The sequence below is a fragment of the Oenanthe melanoleuca genome, chromosome 2 (assembly GCF_029582105.1).
Source record: "Oenanthe melanoleuca isolate GR-GAL-2019-014 chromosome 2, OMel1.0, whole genome shotgun sequence".
NCBI classification, from domain to species: Eukaryota; Metazoa; Chordata; class Aves; order Passeriformes; family Muscicapidae; genus Oenanthe; species Oenanthe melanoleuca.
Window position 1 is genome coordinate 80342349 of NC_079335.1, and position 13864 is coordinate 80356212.

General features: G+C 48.0%; 1 protein-coding gene across 4 annotated transcripts in view; it reads left to right on the forward strand.

The window, feature by feature from the left end:
- The first annotated feature begins 9454 nt into the window (after nucleotides 1-9454).
- The window catches only part of ZCCHC2 (zinc finger CCHC-type containing 2), a 43491-nt gene continuing 39081 nt past the window's right edge, over nucleotides 9455-13864 (forward strand). For all 4 annotated transcript variants that reach the window (XM_056484036.1, XM_056484038.1, XM_056484039.1 and 1 more), the window contains exon 1: nucleotides 9455-10475. In XM_056484036.1, the coding sequence (XP_056340011.1) occupies nucleotides 9549-10475 (927 nt within the window). In that variant the 5' untranslated portion in view covers nucleotides 9455-9548. The remainder of the gene's footprint in view (nucleotides 10476-13864) is intronic.

The following is a 13864-nucleotide window of genomic DNA, read 5'->3' on the forward strand; positions in this document are numbered from 1 at the left end:
TCCAACGATTTTTTTTTTTAATTTTTTTTTTTTTCCCCCTCTTTTGGTTACCAGCCTATTTAAAGGCAAAAGTAATGTTCAGGGTTTTTGGTACTTGCTGTTTGAAATTCATGTCTCTGTCATATTCTTTCGGCTTTTCTCGTGTGCTCATTACTATGCTCCCTAAGTGTTTAAAAAACATGAGCTCCTAGGACAGTAGAATTTTTAAATTAGTCAGAATGTGGTGTTCAGAGGAATTGAGGGATCTGGGAACTCCTTGGAATTCATTAGATGCCAGATTTAAACTACGTATCCAAGCTAGATTTTCGCATTTCAAAGTTTATTTTTTAACATATTTAAACAGAGAGTTCAAGACTGAGGAAGGGCAATCCCTGGAGATTCTTTAAAACAGGAAATGCAGAGAAAGAATTGAGCAGAATTATGTTGCAACTGGCTTCTGACACTGATTACTAATTAAACTGGTAAAAAATTAAACTCTTGAAATTATTTAAAATGCATGCACAGAGCATCCTTTCCCAAGGAGCTGGAGTGCCTTTATAAGGATCCTGTAAAAGGCTGCAATGGTAATTCATTTGATTTAACTGATTTTGCCACCTTTTTTCTGGGAAGTGATAAAGCAGGTTGTAAAGGCAGATAAGAGTGTGCCATTGTGGACTGTGTGCTCACAACGTTTTCCAATTTGGTCCTTCTATCATCAGGGCTTTTTCATTTTCAGGCAAACTCAAAGCATTACAGATTGCTATTCTTTCAGTGTCTCAAAGTGCATCAGGCATATTAAAGATAGAGAAAGCAAAGTGTCCCAAAGAGAGGATTTCTTAATTACTATTTCATTATGTATTTTATTACTCTCTAGAGGCTTTGATCTATGCTTTAGCCACTGCACAAATGCAGAGGCAGTCTCTGTCATGGCCAGGTGAGTTTATCACCAAAATTGAATGTGGAAGTATAGCATAGAAGAAAAGGAAGTTCTTGAATGGGGACTGGAGGCAAACACAGTAGTCCACATTGTCCTTGAGGCAATCTGATTTCTATATGTCATCTCTTCCCTTGTATCGGGCAATATTGGAACCTCTGCAGGAAAGACACTGAGCAACATTGTTTGGTCAATGTTGCAAGAGCAGAAGGGATGGCTGGAACAGGAGGGACCAAGAGATTTGGCACAAGTCACAGCAAGAAAGCATCATTTGGGCCAAGAACAGATTTATTAAGGTAATGGATTTCAAAGCTCATCAAAAGAGTTTTGGAGCTCATTGATATCCAATGGCAAGTATTTAAGAATGAAGAGCAATAATGAATAAAATGGCCCAGAGAAAAGAAAACATGGGATAAATGGCAGAAAAATCTTGAAATTGCTCAAATGGGAAGAAGCTAAGAAGTTTTTAGACAGAAAAGTTTTTAAATGTATTAATTAAATCCAGCCTATTGCCAATGATTCCTCAAGTAGGCTTTTTGTTCTTCAGAGCCTGCAATACTTCATAGATTTCTGGGAAAGAAAGGGTATTCATCTTTTAAACTCTGATTGCTCTTTCAGTACATGCTAGAGAAATTAGGCCTGACTAAACTATTATTTCAAGAGTTAGTAGATGGTTGTGGATGATAATTATATCCTGTTGAAAACAACCCTGAAGGTAGGGATGAAATAGTGTAATTTGTGACCCTTCCCTTGTCTCCATTTACTAATGACAGCCAGAACTGATGAAAAAAAGAAAAAAAAAGAGTAAGGCTTTGGGCTTCAGCCACATGAAACATCTCTCTTTGCTAAACAAATCACAAGCATCACTACTTTTACATTCAAGTTCAAGCTAAGCATGTGCTGGAGTGCCCTTGCTGAATCAGAGTGGGAATGAGGCGAGCACCCACTCACCTCATAAGTACGGATGATAGTTTGTATTCTCCACTTAGAAATTGCTCTTCTTCCTTATGAAAAAGTAACACAGCTGCTCCTGAGCCTGGGCACTACCACTGAAACAGCCAAACTACCCAAACCACAGAGCCAGGGGAGGCCCTGTGGTGGAGTCTGCAATGCCCCAGAGGATGAGGCTGGAGGCTGCCTGAGCTGAGGGCACTGCACTGGTCACTCCAGGCATCGAGGCTGCTGCCCGGTGCCCAGACATGCTTTAGATATTTCCTGTACCACAGGTCCCCTACTTCAGATTTACTTGGGATTTGAGATGTTGACACTAAACAGCAAACCCAATGCCTTGGACCATTAAAAACCACTGAAGTGAGGCTATTAATTTCAGTAGGAACCAGAGCTTATGTAGGTTCCTTTTTTTCTTCTGTAGGAGGTATCCACTCAGCTATTCATCGAATTATTTCTTTTCTCCAAAGTAAATTTTGTATGCTTTTCTTCATAGACCCCAGATTGTAAGACATCCTGCTTATATGCTATAGTCCTAATAAATACAGATTTAAAGAGCTTCCATAAATGTCATTATTTTGAGGCAACCTACTCATTCTTCAGAAGTGGAAAGCCAAAAACACCTCCAGAATGAAACACCTACACATGGAGAGATTTCCAATTCCTTCTTTTATTCCCAAGATGTTGCCAAATGGAAAACTCCTGCTTTACAAGCAGGGATTCACAGCCAAATTGAATACTGGACACCCCCAAAGTGCAAACAGGAAAACTCTCAAGGACAATTGGACTACGGGCACCTCAAAATAAATACATGGGAGAGAGCATGAGGAAAGTGAAAGTTGCTTCTTTGTTTTTTCTTATTTTCACAACCTACTTGACCGTAACTGAATGTCAGTGTGTAACACCTCCTCTAATAAACACTCCTGCACTGTTTTCAGGTTAATGCATGCAGTGGGTACAAACAAACAGCAACAGCATACTGAGGTGTGCTGAGGCTTGAGGATTTTTTAACAGTGATGTTGTGTGCCCTGAGAAAAAAAAAAGTGGTGTGGAGCTGAAGACAAACAAGAAGTAGCAGACAATCACCTCCCACCTCCAGTAGCACTGGGCTGGGCAGATGAGGTAGTCATTTTTCTTCCAGACCCAGTCTCATCCAGAGGCTTATGACTGCAGCTCCCACCCCAGAAGGAAGATCTCTGCTTTTGCACTTCAGCTGGGCTTCCTGGCAAAGAGCTCCAGGACCCCAGCTCTGTCTAATTGTCCCTGGCAGTTTGAAGGCTTTTGTGGGATGTAAGCTGTTCTTGGCACGAGGGGGTTCCCTATCTGCAGGTGAGATGCTAAGCAAGGTTTGAGCTACGTAGAACACCACGCTCTGAGCACTGTCGGCGATGGCTTTGCACAGCGACGGCAAGAGCTGTGTGTCTAATTTGGGCAGCAGCAGATGGATCATTTAAGACAGAAAGAGACTGGCACTACCAGCAGAGCAAAGGGATAACGTGTTCCTTCTGCAGCACAAATCTCTCAAGTGACTCATGACTCTTCTACAGCTCACGCTGGCATCCCTTGGTCTTTGTGACTGTAACTGCACACTTTAAAGGTCAGGGTACAGTGCTTTCTCCCTGGTACCTTGGAATCCGTACAGGTGAGGGTTTTGCTCTGAAGAACCTCCAGTGCACATGGTGGTTTCCATATGGTTTGATCAGCAGGTTGCTCTTCTCCTCCTTCTGGCCCAAGTGTAGAGATTATGAAATAATCTAGCCAATAAACCTCTCAGTTTGATTCCCGGGTGCTCGCTGCATACATAATTATCATGTACATGACTAATATCAGGCAGGCCTGGTGCCTGAGCCACACCCACATTCCTTCTGCGAGCCCTCATTTCAGAACAGATTTCAATTAACTTTCATCAGATGTTTAAGGTGGCCTCAGTATTTTCTTCTTTGTGTAGGTGTTTATATTTCAGTGCTATATACTTAAGGACGTACTTCACTGCTAACTAGAACAGAGACTGGTTTGGGCATGCGCTTAAATGATCTTCTGTCTACTGGTCTTATTCAGGTGGTATTTCCCCTGAGAGCAAAGCCCTGGCATTAGGTGAGCTGTGTGTTCAGGCTGCTCACATTCATGAGTTAGTGTGCCTTGTGAAAGCACACACTGATGGTTCACCTGTAACAACCTGGAATCACAGGCATTTCACCACTGTCCTTGCTGAAACATTAGAAAGCCTGAAGCTTAATGGTGTTGAAAAGCCCATTGCTTTCTTGCCTGAAATTGAATTGTCATCTAGACTGGGTAGTAGCTTTCTGTGCCAATTTCAGTTCTGGGTGCAAGGTACCCTGGTACTGCAAAATTTACACCAGCCTTAACTCAAGGGGGCTCAGATCAATGCAGCCTGTGCTCAGTAATGGTAAAATCCCATAGAGAATTTCAGCCAGTGCAAGGAAACCACTGGCCAGAAAGAAGACCCAAAGGAGATGAATACACCTGTGCTTCTGCACATTTAACTTTCCTCAAATTCTCTTGATACCTTTACAAGGAGAAAAACAAACCAATACAGACAGCCAGGTGTTTCACAGGCTGGAACACTACACTGAAGTTGAAATAGGCCCCCCTATTTTAGCAGCATGGTAGTGTTTCCATCTCTCGCAGGTTTCTGAGCTGGATCCAGCTGAAAACAGTAGTAACTCACCTTTGACAGTTACGTAAAAGACAGGCTGCAGCCTCTGTTCAGCTTCCCTTGAACGGGGAGCTGAAATTTGCAACCATGTTTCATAACAGTACCTTTATTGGCAAGCTTGCAAAGAGGCCTGGGCTAGGTGACCTTTGCAAATGAATAACCAACAACTATGACTTTAGAAATAGTCTTTCATAATTAAGCCGATCTTGGGAACACACCCTTTGCCTACACTGAACTTTTAAAGTAACTTTAAATCCAAAATTATGTTTTAACAATTTAAACTATGCTTAAAATAGTATGTTCATTCCTACACAGGAAGTTAACATGATTAGGGCTATGGGTCATCCTCTGCAATATAAAGTCCTAAATGCCTTTAATATGCACATCTTCCTTGAAAACATGCTTATTTTAAAAAGTGCTTTTTAAACTATATCTTCAGTTTTCTAACATAAACTTGCTCAACACCTTCCAAAAAAAAGTTTCAAAGAATAAAATATTCAAAATACAGCAATAAGAATTAAAAACCAAGTAATAACAACTTATCAAGCTGACAGGTTTTATTTTTAGTGAATTTCAAGTTGTCACATTCTCAAGGCTTTTTCTTCCAGATCCCAGGGCTAAAAGGTAACTACCTCCTATTTAACAAAAGGTAAGTTACACAAAAAATGCCAACTGTCATGAGCTAAAGGACAAATCATGAGTCAGCAAAATAATTCCAGAGCTTTATCAAGGAACTTATCTTTTCTTCCAGGTTGTTTTCTTTTGTGTGACATTTGTCTGACATTGCCTGAAATGATTTTCTTACACCTTGGGAGTTTGGCTGGGAGATCTGACAATATCACTGACAGTGGATTAAATACATTTGCAAACTTTGTATAAAGAAGCAATTGATCATCCTACAGTCTGGGAAAGGAGAAGAAAGGGAATTAAGAGGGGGAAAAAAGAAGGAAGAAAGGGAATAAAGGAGGAAAGCAGGATAGGAAGATTTGTTTCCTTATTTATGTATCTTCTACCCTGTTGTGTGGGCATCCATGCAAAGATCCTCACTGAAGATTTGTTACAGCCTTTGTTAAAAGTGAAAATACTTAGTAGCAGAGACAGTACCTGGGGAACAGGATCAACACAAAAAATATCCCGATATATATGAAATATATACTACTCTACATGAAATATATATCTACATATCCTACAATGTCCCTATCTGAATTTTAAATGGGCCACAGATCAACTTCATTCCTGTTCTTACAAAACAATTTTATCAGATCCTTGGTAGCAGTAAAGGAATAAACAAACAGAGACTGTGAAACTGAATTTATATGTTGCTGAAAGAGAAGTCAGTATTAAAAAATAAAAGGATTAAAAAACAAAAACCAAAAAGAAATGTAGATTGATAGAACTGAAGGTTGCTTTGTTGGTTCCTCCCTTGGCTTCAGCACTCAGTCCAGCGTCCCAGTGTTGTAGTTTTTATTTTTCTTAATGGTTCCCCCCACCTGGGGAAGTTTTAGGCCTGGTTAACAAAATCCTGCTATGTCCATGACCTCTGGAAGAAGTTAGTGAGGGAGGAGGTGTCACTCAAAAGACACATTGTGGCTGCCTCTACTCGGTGTGGTGGTGCACAAAGTACAGGAAACCGCCTCTCCAGGGCTTGTGTGTCTCTGGTGCTCTGCACAGCTCATGCATCCAAGCAGTGATGGTCACAGCCAGGTGGAAAAGCTGAGCCATTAGGCTCACAGAAGGACCTGTCTGTAAGGACATTTCTAGATTGGCAATGAAGCCTCTGCACTCTCCAGGACTTTGGTAAACAGGGGTTATGATGTACAGATGAAAAGAGCAGGCGAGGAAGACTCAGAAAGATCACTGTTCCTTTTGCTGCAAATCCACTAGTGGCAACCACGGCTCGCTTGGACACGGCTTCTTGCCCTTTGTCCTGGAGTGTCAGACCAGATCCCTGCTGTACTCTAAAGAAAGCCACTTCCCAGAGAAGTGGCTACTCCTGAATCAGCACCTCCATCCTGCTGCTCCTCTGCCTGCTCTGTGTTGCATCAGAGTTCATCTGGCTTTCAGCTCAGACAGATTACACACATACTTTTCCCTCTAAGGCTCTGTACAGCTGCTTACCCTAAGTCAGCATGACTGTGGGCCCAAGTCATTAAGGACCTATGCAAGCTATACACTTTTTAAAAGAAAACCAGGTTAGAAAACCTCCAGGGCACTTGCCCTAGACAAGATAATTTTATAGTAGCTCTTCCCATTGTACTAGCTTGACAGTGTTTGAGCACTTCCTCTCTGTGTCCTCATTCCATTCACAGTCTGGAGTTTCACTTTCATTTCTCTTGGGCACTTAAGTTTCAGTTCTCTTTCAGCACTGCCCTCTCCCTTGCTGACACCTCCCTCAGCTACTGAATTACTTTTAAGCCCATTTGGAATATATTTGTCTTCTTTTTGCTTTCTCATATCTTTCCTTTTTTAAATTTTTCTTTCTTGACTTCACATCTGTCTCATCTGTTTTCCTCAAGTATCATAGTTTAAGCCGTTAAGAAGAGGAAATTAAGAAGGGCTGAGTTAATCAGGTTCTTAAGCTTATTTGTGAAACTAAGAATCAGCTTGGGAACTGCCACAAATAGGGATGGGCTTCAAGTGTTTTCTGGATGAGGAGAGTGTATGTTTAACCTTCCATTACCTTCCATTTGTGCATTTTTGAATGGACCAGCATGCCTTCTCTTTCTGCCATCCCCTTCTGCTCATTCCCACAAAAATAAAGTCCTTTTTCACTCTCCATGGTGTTATCTGTTTGGAACTATGTCACATTTTATTTGAATCACAGATTGTTAAAGTAGGAAATGTTATTTCTAACATTGTGATTCTGATCTTGTGAATTCTATTCAGACTAAATATCAAATTGTTAAGCAGAAACCTCAAGTCTTATTCCTGTGCTTCCACAATTCCAGCTTGGCGCATCCCCCAAGACAGACACAGTAATTTTTCTTTGGGAAAAAATAGAACAATAATATGACAAGAATTGCTGTAATTCTAGAATTACTGCTTCATAATGACAACATAAGAAAATATTCTATTGTAGTATTATGATAGCTGCTTTGACTAATGGCTGCAGGGATCTGGAGTGATTCACAGGTCCAGCCCAGCCATAACCAGCAAACAGAATCAAATAAAAGAGGATAAAACAAGTTTATGAGACTTCATGACACTTTTTTTCACCTCCCTAGTCGTGGGACCAGCAAAGAACTGTTGGCAGTCTGGGATGGAAGGGTAAGGTCTGACCACTTCCCACTCCCCTCCTGAAGATTCAGTGAGGACAGTGACAGTGCTCCCGAGATGCCAATGAATGAGGAGAGATGCGCTGAGTCAGGGTCAAGTCTATTTGTGTCACTAGAAGCAGAATGAGCAGCCACTAGGAACTTTTAAACCCAACATGAGCTACCTTCAGATTAGTAATTTAATTTTTAAAAATAAAATACATATGTTTGCTGTACCTACATAAAAATGCAGGAAATGTATAGTCTGTAACCACCTCTCAAGACTGCTCTGTAGCAAATCTGAGTGATGCATACAGGACTATTATAATTTGCAAGACAGTTTCTTAGTTGTTTGATAAAGCTCTTCAGCGTAGCACTATCTGCTTCTGGACAAAAAGATAAGGGACAGTCAGATCTGGCAGTTTATACTTTGTAGTGGTAAGCAGTTGAGGGATGCTGCTCTGCATAATTGTAATTAAAATTAATTTTATTCTTCACTGTGCTGTTAAGCAAGCCACAGGCTTGGTTCTCCTTTTAAAAACATTTCCTTTATGTAACTGTGGGGGAATCAAAGTGAGGAGCACTGCAACTTTCTGACTACTCAAGAGCACTGCTTAAACTTGTAATTGTAGGCTCTTCATCGTGGAACACAACAGTTGGGAACACAGCTGGGGGAATGAGAGCACGGCAAGCCTGCTATTTCCTAACAGAATATCCTAAGCCATTTTCCTGTACTATATTTTTTCTGTAATTTTGCCTATATTTATCTATTGTAAAAAAACAAACTGGGTGGAAAGCCACAATACGGAAACAATGGTAATTTTAGAAAAGCAGGCATTTTGCAATAGAAGAAGTTTCAACTGCATTAGAATTTAGAAAACAGAAAATAAAAATTAGAAGGGCCCGTAGCAGCCATGTTTCCACACTCGGCATTGTTCCAGCACCGGCACAGCTCCGGGCCCGCTCCCGCCGGCTTTGGGCAAACCCACGTGGCTCCGCACACCGGAGCCAGGCCAGAGCACGGCCTCATCTCAGGGAAGTCTTTCATCCAGGAGACAGGGCGGCTCGCTCGGACTGGCCCCGGGCGAGCTGCGGGCCGGTTCCAGCGGGACCCACCGGGGGAGCGCGGGTCCCCGCCCGTTCCCCAGGAGGGCGCCGGTCCCTGCGCCGCGCGCCGGGCGGGGCGGGCCCGGGGCGGCCGCGCGTGCCCGGGGCGCGCCGCGCGCGCAGCCCCGCGCGCACCGCACCGCACCGCCCCGCCTCGCGCCCCCCGGCCCCCGGCCGCGGGCGGGCGCGCGCGCTGACGCGGGCGGCGCCCATAGGCGGAGAGGCGCGCGCGCGCTCCGCCCGTCACCTCCCCCCCCCCCCGCCTTCCCTTGCCCCCGGCCCGCCGCTCCCCGCCGGGAGCTCGGGCCTCAGCCGGTCCCGCCGCCGAGCCGGGCCAGGCCCGCCAGCGCTGCACCGCCGGCGCCCGCCGGCTCTGCGCGAGCGCCGGGCACAGGCGGGGAGAGGCGGAGACGGGGAACGGCCGCCGCCGCGAGCGAGCCCCGCCCCGCCCGCCCACTGCCCGCTCCCCGCCCGCCGGGACCGTTCCGGCCGCCTTTCGCCCCGCTCCGCGTGCGCGCGCGCCGCTCCCGCGCCGGCCGGGCCGCATGAGCGGCATGAGCGGCTCCGCCTGAGCGCCGCGCGCGCCGCCACCTCCCCGCTGCCGCCGGGTCCCGGCGGGCGCCGCGTCCCCCCCGCGCCGCCGCCGAGGATGCTGAAGATGAAGCTGCCCCTGAAGCAGACGAGCCACAAGGCAGCGGCGGCGGAAGATGCGACGACGGCGGGGCTGAAGGAGCCCGGCGGTGCCCTGGACTGTCACCTCCCGCTGCAGCAGCAGGTGCCCCGGGCCCGCGGAGGCGCCGCGGCGGCGGGGAGGGGGTGTGGGCTGGAGAGGCCGAGCCGGCTGCACGGCCTGGGCCCGGGGCCTGGGCCCGGCCCGCCGCCCCCCCCCGCCTCGCTGGGCGCTCCGGGCGGCGGCGGTCCCGGCTCGGCGGCCGCCCGCACCGACAAGGAGACGGTGTACGAGTGGTTCGGGCTGGTGCTGGGCTCGGCGCAGCGCCTGGAGTTCATGGTGGGGCTGCTGGACCTGTGCAACCCGCTGGAGCTGCGATTCCTGGGCTCCTGCCTGGAGGACCTGGCCCGCAAGGACTACCACTGCCTCCGCGACTCGGAGGCCAAGGCCAACGGGCTCAGCGACCCCGGGCAGCTCGGCGACTTCCGCGACCCCGCCGTGCGCTCCAAGCTCATCGTCTACCTGGCCCTGCTGGGCTCCGAGAACCGCGAGGCCGCCGGCCGCCTGCACCGCCTCCTGCCCCAGGTGGACTCCATCCTGCAGAGCTGTCCGGCGGCGCGGCGGGCCCCGGCCGAGGAGGAGGAAGAGGAGGAGGAGGAGGAGGGGGACGTGGTGGTGGTGATGGACGGCGCCGCGGAGAACGGGCAGGCCGAGCTCCCCGCCGCCCAGGGCCTGGGCTGCGGCGCGCAGGAGGAGCTGCTGCTGCTCTTCACCATGGCCTCGCTGCACCCGGCCTTCTCCTTCCACCAGCGGGTCACCCTGCGGGAGCACCTGGAGCGGCTGCGGAGGGCCCTGTGCGGGGACCAGGAGGAGGAGGAGGAGGGCTTCGGCCGCCACCCAGCCCAGGTAACGCCGCGTCCTGCGCTCTTCCTGCTGCGCCATCTCAGCGGGTGGTTTTGTCCTTCTTCCATCGCTCCCTCCCGTTTTCGTAGGAGCGGCTGCTTGCTTTCCCCCAGTCCCCCCCATTGGGATGTGGCCTCTTCTGTCCTCCCCCTACCACGGCGGTGTCAGCCCCGGCCGCCCCCGCAATCTCCTGCGGAGTGTCTACTACGAATTTCTTGGTGGGGGGAAGGGCTGGTTTTCTTAGCCTGCCATGCTTTCTGGAACGCTGTTTTTTTTCTGGAACTCTGCCGTGCTGGAGTGCAGGGTGCACTCTACTGAACTGGCTGCCTCGTATGCTGTAGGCCACTGTACGAAGCAAGAGTACAAGCAACAGCTTGACTTAACTTGTAAAAATAGAAATAATTATAATAAGAAGAATGCTAGATAGAAAACAGATTGCCTAAGAGAGCATTCTCTAGGGGCTTCAAACCAATAGAACACGTTGAAATATGTTTTTATATGGAGCCTGCTTCCTTGCCCCTTCCCAAAATGAGACACAGGCTTGAACTTGGAAGCAGGAATCAGGGCAGCAGTCGGGTCATTAGCTCTAAGGCGGATTCTCCGAAACACCAGGTTCAGTCAGATGGCTGACAACATTGGGGAAGGGGTGGTAATGATTCCACTAAAAAAAACAAAATGTCACAACTGAAGCTTCTTTTCAGAGAAAAACTGATTTTTTGGATGGCTTTCAGGAAACAGCAAAGCTCATCCTGAAAGCAGATGTGCCACTTGTTGCTAGGATGTGGCTGTCACCAGGGATGAGGACTTGCAGTGAGTGACAACAGAAGCTTTCTCTTGTGCAGTAGCTCTGTTTAAGCAGAGGTTTTGCCCCAGTGCCATTGACTGCTGCCCTCTTGATGAGCATTGGCTTTAAAAATTGCCCCATATTTATGCAACCAAGCCGTCCTCATGGAGCTCTACAGTTTTTGGTCTATAGATGGCCTCTTGTGCAAAGGGGAAGGAAGGGCTGGAAGATGGGTGTTTATAGTACTGTTCCACTGAAGCTATCAGGTTTTTATGAGTTGCCTGACAGAAAAGGGTACAAGGCAGTAAGGGTTGGAGTTGTTTCTAAGTTTGCTTGCAGTGCAATCCATTTCAGCCACTTGTAGAAAACTTCTACGCAGCCTGCCATATGAAAGGAATGGCTCCTTCTTTTTGCTAAGGATGGGGTATGCTCTTGAGGAGTGCTCAGAGGAGAAAGGAATCATTTTCTAAGCCTTCAGTTATGTTAACTAAATGCTTATATCATTTAAAGGCCAAAATGCATTTGGCATGTCATTAATAGGCAGATTTTCCAGGACTGAAATCGCAATTAATTTGGAGCATTGGTCCAAAATGTGTTGATTTTGGCTCAATGGCCTGCATCAGGTCTAGTTCTACCCCAGAATTAATTCTGAAAGTCCATCTTTCCGGGGAAAAGATTGAATTGCAGGAAGTGGTAAGACTGGACACTGTCCCTTCTGGGTTTAAAGTGCTAGTAACCGGAAACATACTTCCTGCCTGGAACTGGCACAGCAGTTGTAGCTGCTCAGGGTGTCCCACCACATGCAGTTGGGAGGGCAGGCTCCCGTGAACTACTTGAAACGGAATTGAAGTCCGTTTTGTGCAGGGTTCTGGCTTCAGCATAAGAGCAGCTGTCCAAGTTGTGGCGGTTTTGTTAACTCGGGGAACACCGAGAGACCCGAGTCAGCTTGGCTGAACATGCACATCACATACTCAGTAGTCGACACAGCAGTGAAACGGCAACACTTCCGTAGGCTTTCCTCCCCCTCCCCCCTTTCTTAATGGCTAATTGTAAATACAGCACAGCCTTTCTGGGAAATAATGGCTGACAGCGAACACAGGGATCTGTGCGCTTCTGCTGAGTATTTTCAGTCATCGTTCCACGGTGACGGTGGGACCCTGGCAGATAAAACACTGGGGGAGATGGGGCCAGTAGCAGGGTTAAAGACTTCACTAGCTAAATGCTGCCGTAGCATTACATTGAACTTGGTTTAAAATCCTGTCGGGTGTCCCAGGCCTTTTCTTCTCCTTTAATCTCTGGAATTTGAGTGCCTTCGGGGCCCCGCGTCTGTCAACTAGAACGGTTCATAAAGACCTCGTGTCGGAAGGGCTGGGCTCCATCTCTGGGAATAACCCGCTCCATGCCGGGCAGCCCAAGCAGCTCCTCTCGGGAGCGGCCGCACGGACAGCGCTCGGGCAGGCGGTGCCCGGGAGGGGGACGGGGACAGCCGGGCGCGGCGAGGGCAGAAGGACCGGCGGGAGCACTGTCACGGCCGGGGAAAGGGGGTGACCCCTCTCTTTGTTAGCGGGGAGGGCGGGTGGGTCACGGATCGCCCGCGCCCGTGAGGACAGAGCCCCGCTGTCCCTCCGCGCGGACTGATGGTGGCCGCCGCTTCCCGCCCCGTCCAACATGGCGGCGCTGGCTCCCGGTCACGTGGCCGCGGGGCGGCGCCCGGCCCGGCCCGGCGGGAGGGGGCGGCGCTGCCGTTGCATAACGGGGCGGGCTCGGCCCCGCAGCCCTCACGGGGCGGGCGGGAGAGGAGCGGCTGTGCCGGCACGGGGGGTTCTGAGCGCACAGGCTGCCGCCTCGGCTCTGGTGCTCCCGGCGTCGGACCCGTCGGAAGGCGGTCACTGAGCTGTTGTTCACGTGGGCCCTGAAATACCGACGTAGTCCTACGGCTGGCAGCAGCGACGTGAGGGAGTTCAGTGCTGGAGCGGAATCTGGTGGTTTGTCTCAGTTCTGGACTGTGCTACTGCACGTGGCGTGTCGAACAAAATGGCTCGTTTTGAGGTTTCAAAGAGATGTAACTCCTAGCTTTGGTGAACGCCGAGGCTTGAGAGGCTCATCTGCAAAGAATTTGCGGGTGATTTACTAAAACATGAAGCAATTTGCTTTTCCCCGTTATTTGAGTTATGTTTTCTGGTTAGGACTGTGTTGTCTGATAAAATTGAGCGCACAATAAAGTTGCTTTATGACAACGGATTAATAAGATTGTTGCTACTTTTAGTTTCTTATTTCAATTATTTGGAAAATGTAACATTTCTTAGTGATACATTTTAACAAATTCAGCTCAAAATGGAGGAATTTAAAAATTGTGGGAGGTAGAACTGTTGGAGTAGAATGAGCAGAGCTAGGATTGCCTTACAGTTGACAAATTTTGTGTCTTTATGAAGTGTTCTGAATTAAGGTTTGGGAGATTTTATGCTTAAAGTAGAAACACTTGATACTATTTTCAAATTCTTAATTTAAAGTATGGTTTATAACACCTTTTGGAAAAAAGTCATTGGTGCCTTAAGCTGCAGAATATCAACTTTGAATCTAAAGTCGAAGTACAAGAATAATCAGCAGT